At 59.7% G+C, this 12,462-nt stretch overlaps 1 protein-coding gene across 5 annotated transcripts in view; it reads right to left on the bottom strand.

The window, feature by feature from the left end:
* LOC117652869 (ensconsin-like) overlaps positions 1-12,462 on the bottom strand; it is a 68,275-nt gene that overhangs the window by 7,803 nt on the left and 48,010 nt on the right. For 3 of the 5 annotated variants that reach the window (XM_034398043.1, XM_034398041.1, XM_034398045.1), the window contains exons 2-6: positions 2,310-2,390; positions 1,638-1,754; positions 854-963; positions 459-754; positions 253-377 (exon numbers count right to left, since the gene is read on the bottom strand). In XM_034398043.1, coding sequence (XP_034253934.1) covers positions 253-377; positions 459-754; positions 854-963; positions 1,638-1,754; positions 2,310-2,390 — 729 coding nt within the window. The remainder of the gene's footprint in view (positions 1-252; positions 378-458; positions 755-853; positions 964-1,637; positions 1,755-2,309; positions 2,391-12,462) is intronic. The other 2 variants (XM_034398046.1, XM_034398042.1) reach the window with 1 other exon arrangement.

Below are 12,462 nucleotides of genomic sequence, written 5' to 3'. Positions count from 1 at the left end.
CCAATACAAAAGTTCTTAATAATAAATACAAAATCAACAGTGGAGAGAGTTGTACCTTGCTACTAAGAATATTTTTAACTGCCTAAACTATCTATGTAAAAGTTAATTTAAGATACGGAGCATTTATTAATTTTTTAACTGAAATTTAATCAGTCTACATAAGGTAAAGATATGAGCCAGTAATTTATACAAGGTTCTTTGGATTGCCTAGATCGAAAAGCAAAAGGAGCAATAAAATGTTTGAAGTCTCACCTGGTTTGCGATCTAATCCAGAGGCAGAGGTGGCTCTCTTCTTGCTGCCATCAAGATCTCGCTCAGATCCTCGTCTCGTCAAGGTAAGTGGGGCTCCACTGAAGAGAGTAGTTGTTGAGGTAGCGCTGCAACAAAATCAAACACCTCATACATGATTAAAGTTCCTACAAGAAGGCAATTCATAGTTAAAAGTGATGCAAACTCACCGTCGAGTAGCCCAGTAGGAGCCGCCTGTATCAGCAGGTTCGAGCATTCGAGGTGTTGAGCTTCCAAATGCAAACACTATTGAACTGCGTTCATTCTTTCGTTTCATTTCGATTCTCGCTTCTCGTTCCTGGTTTTTTCTTAAAATTGCCGTTCGCCTCTCCTGTTCTGCTTCATGAATTTGTCTTTTACGTTCTTCAACCTGGTGACGTCTATCACCATCCCGTTGTCTCATATCTTCTATCCTCCGCCTTCTTTCCTCTTCCTTCTGCTCTCGAAACTTTTGGGCAGCTAAAGCCTGGAAATTTTGAAAGAAGAGATACAAGGTCAGATGGATATTTTGAAAAAATATTTTATGTGACAAGATATTGAGTTGTTAAATAATAAAAAATCAAACCTGTTGTTTGAGCTCTTCTAGTTTTCTTTGCCTCTCTTCAGTCTGCTTTTCACGGAGAATGCGGAGGCGTTCTTCTCTTTCCCGTTGTATTGCAGCATTTTCTTTACCAGCTGGAAAAGAAAAAAACAATATTATAAGTTTTGGTCTAGGAATTATGAAGAATTAGAAATAGGAAGGAAAATAGTCAAACACCACTCAATTAATACAATGTGTCACGTACAGTATTCAAGAATGTTGCCATGCCCAACCACCACCGATAGGGAAATCAAAAGGTTATTATAGGTAACAATGCCTAAGGCTTACTTAGTATTTTCACACAGTACAATTTGCCTATTTGAATAGAATCGGCTAAGTGAACTACAGTAACATAAATTACAGAAATGTAAAATTAATGCTTAAATGAGGATAAAAAACTTCTTGTTGAATTACTTTAAGAAGAAACAACATGACTGTTAATTATCAGTGCTGCTACAGTTGTAAGAAAAAGGAATTGTTATAGCACCACAAAAAAAAATGCACCACAGTGCCAATCTACCACAAAGACATGCAAAAATCAAAAGAAATTAATTCCAAAAAGCCAAAAACAAACTGTCAAATAAATCACAAAGTGTGATGCCAAAATGCCATGCAGGTTAAGATCAACAAGTGCTCACTCCTTCAGAAAGGAAACAAACCACGCACAGCAATAATCCCCAAGAGGAGCCAAAATGACACCCCGTCACAAAGAACTTACAACCAAGCGTCCAAACAACAACATTTTAAAAGGCTGAAATGCTGGTTCTACCTGGAAGCGCATTGTGATTCACTTGCTCTTGCGCTGAAACTTGTATATTGTGCTTGTTGCTGTCCGGCCCAACGTGAGCGAACCAATGCAGCGTCTGATTGTTTGGATCACGCCGCCCTGCACCACCACCACCACCATTGTTATTGACAGCTCTACCAAGTCTACAGGTCACACCATCACCAAAACTAAATACAGATAGCTTTCGCAAGTCAAGCTGGGGATTGAAAAATTTCACTGCTCACTTCTTTGAATGTAGGCACAACTACAAAATTTAATAGAAAAACCTCAGCATTCCAAAATTCCATTTCATTTGACTTTTCTATACAGAAAAACAAAATAGGTAAAAAGACACGAGACCAAAAAGGGGGAAGGACTACCGAGGTAATCTGTTCTATGAACAGGTATATAAAATTTAAAAAAAATTCTTACTTCCTATTTAAAGTGGATTAATTGAGAAATACTGAGGAATAAGTTCACATCTAAGAAAAGAGCCCGCTCTTTCTACTTCCATGACAGCAGAGAGACTTAATGTTGAAAAGAAAGGCTCATCTTAAGCTGACTGGAAACATGCAGAGTTAAAATATGACTTGAAAAAATAGGGAAAAACTCAAGTACACTAAAATAGGGGGCGAATGTATTAATTTCGAAGGAATTTAAAGTAAAGTACCGTACCTGCTTTTCCAGCTGCTGGGAGTGGCTTTCCTCCATTCGCCGAGCTGGGTCTCTGGTTTAGGGCATCTGAAGTAGCACCGGCTGCAACAAACAAACCAAAAGAGCACAATAAATTTCTGGGCGCCATTTCTTTCAACACGAGCTGCGAACAGAGAGGCGAGGCGTCGTAGGCACTCTAGTGTAAAGCTCCTCCCGCATCACAAAAGAAATTTTTTAAAAGTCCAACTATAACAACAGCGACGCCCGCTGCCCACGAGACGCAGCCGTCCGGACGGGGAGAGGAGCGGAATGCACAGTGGGCCAGTAACCGGCGCAGGCGGCCAAAATTCTAGACGCGTTTTGAGCTCCAGAGTCGCTAAATGAGACTCGAATCGAACGTGTGACCCCACCAATGGATTGCTCTCCGAACGAGGAATCCATTGGTGGGGTCACACGCTCGGTTTGAGTCCCATTTAGCGTTTCTGGAGCTCAAAATGCGTCTGGAATTTTGGCCGCCTGCGCCGGTTTCTGGCCCACTGTGGGGTTGCTCACCAGGACCGGGACCAGGACCACCGGGGCCTCCAGGGGAGGGTCCGGCGGCCAGTGCCGCGCGCAGGGCCGCGCCGGTGAGGCACATGACGACGCCGGCGAGCAGGGCGTCCACCAGGACGTCAAGCACCGCGCACAGCCAGGCCACCGAGTGGATGAGGCCGATCCACCAGGACGCGCGGCAGTCGCGGCCAGCCGAAACGCGAGCGTCCACGTCCACGTCCGCGCGCTCCTCCTGGCCCTGGGCCTCTGCCGCCTGCTCCGCCTGCTCCGCTTGCTGGCCGAACGCCTGGCGCGCCTGGCGCACCAGCATCCTCTGGACGCGCCTCTAGAGTCGCCCAGGCAGCGCCCAGGCGCCGACACACAATGGACGCACACGCACACACGCGCAGGCGGTGTTGCGACGTCCAAGCAAGCCACCCCCAATCCTTCTCCTTCTACCGGGCGCCTCGCAACCATCGCTGCTGCTAGGAGACATCGGTGACACGGCTTCGGTGGCAGTCTGTTCCCCCAACACGGCCAATTTAGAAGAGCGGAAACAGACACGGATCGATCGGCGAGCGTCACTTCAACAGTTTGAATCACTAGCGACCTGTGTACAAAGTTTTCCCCCGAACTCAGTGTACTCATTTAGTTTTAAAGGGTTGAAATGCCAACTGGTTTACGCCGATGTGGCGTTGAGTGCCGTTGAGAGAGTTAAATAAAGCCTGCCACTGGGGCCGCCAAGTGCCAGTGTACGCACGCCCAGCATTGTGTACTCACCCCGGGGGCTCAGGTACGGCGGGTGTACACGAGAACGCTCTGTCCCCCTCGCACTTCGAAGCCATTCCCAACCCCCGACATTTGCGCGACCTGTACACAGAGTTACCCCGACCGACCCTATGGCATTGCCATTAGCGTTTCGTTCATCGCCCGGGCGCTTAAAGTGCCAACTGGCCCCGCCCTGACCTGCCCCAACGTGTCCGGCGGCGTGGGGGGGTTAAGAGTGCGGCGCTCCCCACCCGGTATTCGCCCGCGGGGCCCCCCGCGTGTACGCCCACCCCCCGCATTTGCCCGATCGTCCCCGGGCCGCCGGTCGGCTGCCCGGGCTGCCCCGGCGGGCACGCCCGCAGGCCCCAGGGCGGCCACTGTCCCGTCTCCCTTTGGGGACCCTTTGTGGCCCGTCCCACCGCCCGACAGGGCGCGAGAGAGACAGAGAGACAGCGACCTACGGCGGCGGCCTATGGCATTACCCGCCATTACGCGTGCCGTTCACTCGCCCGGCCGCTAGAGTCGGTAGACTCGGCCCCAGCGTGACCTCGCCGCCAACCTGCCGGCGGCGGTCGGGCGCGGGTTCGAGTACCGCCACCGGCGTCCTTTTTCTCTTTTTTTTTCACCTCTGGTATTCGCATGTGGGTAACGGTGCCCGCGCGCGTCCGTTCGCGACGCCGGCGCGATTTGCCTGCAGTGCAGTGCCCAGGGTCACGCCGCCGTCGTGCAACCCATCCGCCATTGTGCGCGTCAGCCGCGTCAGCGTCGCGACGCCTGCGACGACGCCTCACGAGGACGGCCGACTGTCCTCAGCCGCCCGATTCGGGACAGTCGCTTCGTGGCCCTGTCGCACTCGCGGGGCTCTGCATCAAGGTGCGAGAGAGACAGAGCGACGGCGGTGCGGCGCCGAGAGCCTGGGCGGGGAGTCTTTCGCAAGCACGTCACCGCGAACGTCCGACAAGGACCGAGCTGGCGCCGCCTCGCGCCGCCCGAATCGCAAAGACTCGCGCGGTGGTCCGAAAAGCGCCAGTCAGGTCGGCCGCCCGGACGACACACACGCCGCGGCTCTGGGCGCATCCCAGCGCATTCACGGACAGACAGCCGGGCGAGGTAGGCAAGCCCGCCACACTGGCGTGTCTGCATTGCCTACCTCGCAGGCGGCCCGGCCCTCCGCGCGCCGCCGACCAGCTTGAGCATGGCACACACGCGGCCGCGGCGGTCACTGATCGGTTCAGCCCCGGGGGCGCGCTGCGTTCGGGCTGCTTGCGCTGCTTCGGGCCCAATGCCCAATCGGCCAGCCAACCCCCACCGCCGCCACCAGCACGCCATGCGGTTCGCCCCAGGGGCAGAAAAAGAAACGAAACCTTTATTGCAGGAATAGAGTGTGGTTTGCGCTTGGCAGTGCTTGGCAGTGGCGCAGTGCGTGCGGCGCCGCTCACAGCTGAGTCAACAGCGACACTAGTCAATGGCGAGGCACGCGTCATCCTCGCCATCCTCGCCGTATTCTCGAGGCGTGACGACGCGCCACGACTCGCCAAACAACAACAACAACAACAAAAACGAGCAAGACCGACCGGAGCGACCTCCAGCAGCCCGGTCCAACAGACCGATTCTAGCCAAAAAAACGTTTCATTGGCCACTCCACTGTGAGGGCGCCCTGGCAGCGCGGGCAGCGCGGCACGCCCAGCGCCTCTCGGAGGCAGCCCGGCCAAGGACCGGCCGACCCACAGTGGGCCAGAAGACCGGTAGAGGCGGCCAAAATTCGAGACGCGTTTTGAGCTCCAGACTCGCTAAACGGGACTCGAACCGAACGTGTGACCGCACCAATGGATTGCTCTCCGAACGAGGAATTTATTGGAGGGGTCACACACTCGGTTCGAGTTCCATGTATAGCGACTCAAGGGCTCAAAACGCGTCTAGCGTCTAGCCCACTGTGCCAACGGCCAGGCCGAGCCAAGCCTAGCCGCGACCGGACTGGGCTAGACGCGACAGGCGTCATCAGCCGCAGCCTTGGATGCACGTTCCGTTCGTTTCGTTCCGTTCCGTTCCACGCTCCGGACCGGCCAGTGGAGTGGAGCGACCCGCGGCCCGCAGCCCGCGCAGAGCACTGGCCTGCCCATTCCCTCCTTGCCATCAGCTGACACACGGCTCGGCCTCCACCCGGTCCTGCCCCGCTCGCCGCGCTCTTTTTGGGCACAAAACAAATTAATTTGCATATCTCATCGGACTTGACTACTGTGCCGAAAACGAAAAGTGCCACAAGCACTTTGGCTGTCGCTAAAAGCGCGAGCGTCGAACCGCCACCAGCGACCGGCAATGACATGACCTTCCCCGGGCCGGCCGGCCGCATCCTGGTCTCGAGAGCGAGAGAGAAAGAGGCTGCAGGAAAGTGCAGTCGCGGAAAGGCGCGGCGCGCGCCTTGGCGCACGAGCACAGCAGTGCAGTCAAGGTGCATCTTAATTACGCGACGCCGAGCCCGCGGAGCGCCGAGTGGGGAAGAGACGTCATCGTCGTGACGGTACGGCAAACGGCATCGCCCGGAGCACGACTAGCGGCCAGGCAGCCAGCCGGCCAACTAGCCAGAGCTAGCCAGGCACTTTCAATTACACGAGAGCGCGGCTAGGCCGGGCTAGGCACACCTAGGCACACCACACCTGCCGACAGTGCAGGCGCAATACTCGACGCGCACGCGCGGCTACCTGCGCAGCAGCCTTTAGCCACACCTACGTCAGCAAAAAAACACGAAAAAGTTGCATTTTTTTCCGCTTTTATGCTGCTGCCAGTCGGATGGACGGCGGCACGCGCTAGAGGCTTCGCCGCGCGCCGCGCGTCCTCATGGGAGAGTGCTTTCACTGCACTGGCCACGGCGCCACGCCCCGCCACGCCCCGCCACGCCACGCCCCGCCACGCCCCGCCACGCCCCGCCACGCCACGCCACGCCACACATCATCAGCGGAATGTCCGACTGTTTGGGTGAAAGGCGTGCCGCTGCCTTCGCCATCACACCGCGGCACCGCGCAATGCGAGGCGCAGTGCCATCGACCGTTCGCTCGCTGAGAACCGCCAACGAACCCTGCCGCCGACCCGGCTAAACCCGAGAGTCGTCTTCGTCGCGCTGTCTCACTCGCACCCACGCGGAACGCCGGACGAGTGCGAGCGAGACGGGGCGACGAAACACAGTGGGCCAGAAGACCGGTGGAGGCGGCCAAAACTCTAGACGCGTTTTGAGCTCCAGAGTCGCTAAACAGGACTCGAACCGAACGTGTGACCCCACCAATGGACTGCTCTCCGAACGAGGAGTCCATTGGTGGGGTCACACGTTCGGTTCGAGTCCTGTGTAGCGACTCTGGAGCTCAAAACGCGTCTAGAGTTTTGGCCGCCTCCACCGGTCTTCTGGCCCACTGTGCGACAGCCCGGTTGGGGATCAGCGCGCAGTGCACCAGGATGCCGTCAGCCAGCCCGCCGCCAAACAGTGACTGTCCGGCGCGCCTCGCCGCAGCGCCTCAGAGGCTCAGCACGCCGAGGCGATAAGTTGCGCGGCCACGGTCGCCCCGCAGTCTCATTCCCAGAGCCGCCGTCTCTGTCGCACTCACGGGTCGTCCCGGGTGGGCGCGAGAGAGACAGCGCGACTCTCGGAATCAGCTGGCCCCGCCGGGCCGGGCGGCCGCCGCCGTGCCGCCAAGGTCGTCGAAAACGCCGCGAGCGCCCCAAACAAGCACGTCACGCAGCGTCACGCCGCCGTCGCAGGCACTGGAAGACACGCCGAGACGTCCGCGACCCCCGGGCACGCAGCGCCAGCCCACCAAGACCGCCGAGAAGGCCGACAAATGCCGCGCGGAAGAAAGCACCGGAAGTACGAAAATGAAAGACCGCCGCCGCGTCACAGAGACGGTGGGGGTGGCGCTGCGGTCGGGGGTCCACGACGTTGACGACGTCGACGACGGCCACATCGGCCAGACAACACGTCCCCGGGCCGCGCGCGGCCGCGCCACGCCGCCCTGTGCACGTCGATAACCGAGATGAGCGAACCGGGCGGGGCCGGGGGCGGACGGACGGGCGGGCGCATGCACACCGTTATCACCACAACACGGGCCGGGCCGGGCCGCCAGGCCGGGCCCCACTCGAACAACACGTCAAGCTCGTGCCAAGGGGCCAATTTTCCCACAGAGGACAGAGGGTCGGCGAGAGGCTGCAGGGGTTGTCGAGCAAGCGAGACAGCGCAGAGCTGGAGGATGCAGGTTGGTGGCTGAAGGTTCCCGTCGTCGAGGTTCTACCGGGACTCGCGAGGTTCCAGTCCTGCTTCGACTGGAGGCTCGTCCCGGCTCGGCCCGGCCGGCTAGGGCCAGCAGCTTGCAGACGGGCGCTGTGCTGTGCCGCGCTGCACCGCCGCGCCTCGCACGACCACCTCACGGCTCACGCACTTTTATTTCCAAGACGAGGAGCAGCGGGCAGCACGCGGGATGGGTGGGAACGCCGGGCACGCACAGCGTTAGCACAGCCTTAGCGCGGCCGTAGCGCGGCCGTAGCGCGGCCCGGCCAACAGGTTAGTCAACTCCCTCCCCAAGGACGCTGGCGTCCTCAAGATGCCGGCCTGGCCTCCTCGACGCTCCCCGCACTCACGCCAACGAGGCGCATCGACAGTCATTCAAACGGCCACACCCTGCCAAAAAGAGAGAGGGAGGGGGGGAGGGAGAGGAGAGAGAGAGAGAGAGAGAGAGAGAGAGAGAGAGAGAGAGAGGGAACGCGTCGCAGGGAGCCGGAAGTACACGCCCGGAACACGATAAGTCGCCTCGCCGAAAGACACACGCATGACTCAAGCAGAGGAATGGCGAGGGCGAAGGGCCCGTTGAGTCACCACCAGCGGAGGGGTATCCCAGAACGGGAGCGCCCCCCCCACACACACACACACGGAAAAGGCAATGACAAGACAAAGTCGAGCGCAGATCGCGGCCACCACACCTGACCCAGTGGACGGGGCCGACGGGGACGCGCCCCGCACGGCCCACACTTCGGGAGCCACCGCGGGGACCCGCGGGGACGATCGGGGACCGCCAACATTTGGCGCCCACGATAGCAGCAAGCGGCAGCAACAGCAGCGCCGCGCCCGAGCCGCTTCCGAAAAACAACGCCATGACACACTCACTCACTCACTCACACCACACACACACACACACACCACACACACACACATTCGCTCACACGGTCGGCGGTTCGGCGTTTCGTCAGTGGCGAGAAGGCATCATGTGATGCAGCACTAGTCCCGCAATCATGCCCGGCGGCCGGCCCGGCCAGACGTCGTCCTGCCCGGAGTGGGCTTCTCCACGTACTTCTCCACTCGTCTGCCGCGCACCGACTTCGCTTCCGGAGGCGAAGCATCAGTGGCAGTGTAGTGGCCCGGCCGGATCGGCCCCACGGGCCTTACGCCACCGCGGCGAGTTAGGCCCCGAAAATGACTGCCCCGTCCCTCCTCCTCCTGGCGTCTCTCATCCACGACGTCCAGTGTCCAGTCCACGACCAGTGCCGCGGAGAGGAGAGCCTCTGCCGTAACTCGCCACCGAATTCCGGCATCACACAAGCGCACACACACACGCCAGGGTGCACGTGCGAGTGCGTGCGTGTGTGTGTGTGTGTGCATGTTCCCATGCATTCCTGTGCATAGTAAAGCAGGCGCGGCTCGGCGCGGCCAGTGGGCGGCCCTGTGACGTGGCGTCGGTCGCTCGGCGTCGCCGCGTCGCCCGGCGTTGCGTTTGCACTCCCTGCCCGTCCCTGTATTCATATCCATCCACCAGCCAGCCCGCCCGCCAGCCATGTATATGCAACAGGTGTCGCCGGCGCCGACCGGCGGGCGGGCGGGTAGGTAGGTACAGCGTAAGTACAGACAGGAAACAACGGGAAGGGACGGACCGACGGGACGGACGGGCGCAAAAACAAAGCCCAGCTCGTATCGGGGGGTGAGTGACGTTCGAGGAGGCGCCATACGTGCCCCTAGGCGCGCCGATCCGCGCGACACAACGGGGCGACTTGGCCACACCCACACCCACACACACAGACAGACACACACACGGCCGCTTTTCGGGAAGCGCGTCACAGCCGCGGACTTCCCTCTGGGGCGCGCTTCCGCGAACCCGGCGCGCCAAAGCGGGCAGACAACCTGAGTCCGTGGTCGCGGAGGCCGTCCTGGCGGGGGAGGCCCTGTCCCTGTCGGCGGGCGGCATGCCGGCCACGCCCTGCAGGGTGAGAGGCTGCTCCCGGAAGGTGACCCGGCGCGCGGGGGCGACGGGCGGCGGCGCCGCGGCGTACTCGTCGTCCAGGAGGTCGTCGTCGTCGTCCTGGCCGGGCCCCGGCGCCAGGTTCTCGCGGGGCAGCGACGACACGAGGATGCCGCGGATCTGGTCCAGCGTCGAGTGGGGGATGTGCCGCGGGGGCGGGGTGGGCCCCAGAGGGGCATGGTGGTCGTCATCGGGCCCCATGGCAGGCCCCATGGTATCACATAACCTCACTTGGCACACACACACACACACGCACACACGGACACTCGCGGCGCGTATTAGCACGCTATCGCCTGATTGGGCTGGTCTCGGTCCCAATGACAAGGTAACGACGCGAAGGTCGCCCCGCCTCGCGCTTCGCGGTCAACTGGCTTCGGTTCGCGGTCTCGCGGTTCGCGGCGCCGCGCGGCACGCGCTGCAGCCTCGGCCAGAACGACCGACCGACCGAGCGCTCGCTTCGGCCGCCTCCGACTTCCACTCGAAGCACTCGGCACTCGCCACACTGAGGAGGTTGGGGTTCAGGCCCGACGTCGTCCCCCAGGCGAGCCGCGAGCCAGTCAGCCGGGTTCTGCCCCCACCTCGCGGCTCGCGGCGACGCCACTGTACTGTACAGACACGGCGGCACCGCGGCCTGCATGCCTCAAGCCCGAAGCGAGTCACACTCCTTGGACCAAGTCACACCCGCGTGTGACGTCCGCGAGCACGTCGCGCGCGCCGAGCAGCGCGTCGTAGACAAGACCCTGGTTGAGCCTTTTGGCAAACGGCCGGGCGCCGCGCCGCCGCCGCTACCGTCTACAAAAATCAACCGTTGGAATAAAACGCTTTTTTATGACCGGCGCCCGCCGGCCTGAATCTTCCCAAGCCTTTCCCCGCAGGCAGCCTGCAGGCAGGGGCGCCGTCAAATGGACTGGGGAAACAGACTCCAACGCACCGGGCAGCGACGGGCAGCCGGCCACCGTGGCCACCGCCTCGTCGACAGGTTTTTGACACAGCCCGGCGCGGCTGGCGCCCATCCTCTCCACGGGCTGTTTTCCCAACTCATTTGAACCGCAAGTGCTAATTCTTCCTCTCTCCCACACAAACACACACACACACACACACACGTACCCGGCAACAAACATACCCACACTAGTCCCGCCAGAATAGACACTCTGACAGCGTCAATATGTTCTTCGGACGCGATTAGAAGCACATTAGCGCCCCACTCCCATTTCCCCCTGGCCTGCTGCTAATTTTCGCCCAAATTAGACCGATTTTTTTGATTTTTTTTTTCGCGCTGGTGGAACCTGTCGCCGTCACGCTAGTTGGCGTCGCGACCCAAACGAGGGAGGCGACTGTACACCGCAAGGCCCGCGGGCGCGGCGCTACTCCGCGCGCGAGGGGCTCTGAACGGTAACCTCGCGGGCACGGGTCGGGCGCGGGGTATCGCCGCAGGCACCACACACTGCACCGGCAGGGCGGCAGGGCCTAAGTGGGGCCTGGCGGGGCCCCATGAGGGCCCGCCCAGGAAGTCACGTGGCCCCACTGGAACGCTCCGGACGGGCGTCCCGTGACGCGATGCGACGCACACGGACAGTCGGCCTTCAATGCTTCATCGACTGCCATGATGCTCGCCACTCAATTTTTCCTCAATGCATGCACGATTACGGAAGCGCGCTCATCCTCCGCAGACGTTTCGTTAGGTAACCATGGACGTTTGGGACGAATTATTAGGATTTCGTTCGCCATCTGTATATAAAAAATGTCAGCACGTTTATTGATTCAAACGCCATTTTCACACGTAAATTTGTCGATAGACCTCTTCAACACGTCACTGATGGGTCCGAGAGTGCAGGTGCGCACCCCTAATGCTTTAGAGAGACTGCCTAAAGAGACGAGTCCAGAGTCTCTCTAAAGTGGGACCGGCCAGCCAGGCCCCACGTAAGGGGTGGGGGTGCAATTGGCCGATAGTGGGAGCGGAAGTAAACACAGAGTGCCTCCCCCCACACGTCCAGACACACCCCCTGTCAACTGGCGCCAGCCAGCCCAACCCCCACGCCACACTATCAACAGCTCGCATCGAACAAAATCCTTGCTCCCTTTATTTTCCGGCTCATCCGACATGCATTGCGGGCGGAAGACTCGAGCGGACACGAAATTAGAGGGGGGGGGGAGAGAAGCAGAGGACAAATTAGCAAGCCATTACCGGAGGGGGAAAAAAGAACATGAAAAATAACAACTAATTAAGACGGGGCGAGTGCAGACAGAACGTGTACCATCAAGCCCACGCGTGTAGTTCGTGTCGCTCATGTGTCCACCCACCCACCAGGCCGGCCGGCCGGACAGACGGGCAGGCAGACAGCCTGCCGGACAGACGGGCAGGCAGACAGCACTGCCATCCACCTGACGACCACCACGACCACGACGAGTCGGTCCAGTCAGTCAAACCGTCGCAGGTGGAGGACACGTGTGCGGCAGATACGCCCCAAGAACAGCACAGCCTCGTCGCTCTGTTTCTCTCGCACCCGCAAGGGACGCCCGGCGCGCCCCGCGAGTGCGAGCGAGACAGAGCGACGAGGGCACACTGTTCGCAGGCAGCCAGCGGGCGACATGACTCACGCAAAACA

This window comes from Thrips palmi, unplaced genomic scaffold (genome assembly GCF_012932325.1).
Source record: "Thrips palmi isolate BJ-2018 unplaced genomic scaffold, TpBJ-2018v1 HiC_scaffold_7, whole genome shotgun sequence".
In the NCBI taxonomy this organism is placed as follows: Eukaryota; Metazoa; Arthropoda; class Insecta; order Thysanoptera; family Thripidae; genus Thrips; species Thrips palmi.
Note: the sequence above shows the minus strand (reverse complement) of the source record. Positions and strands in the feature narration are given on the sequence as shown.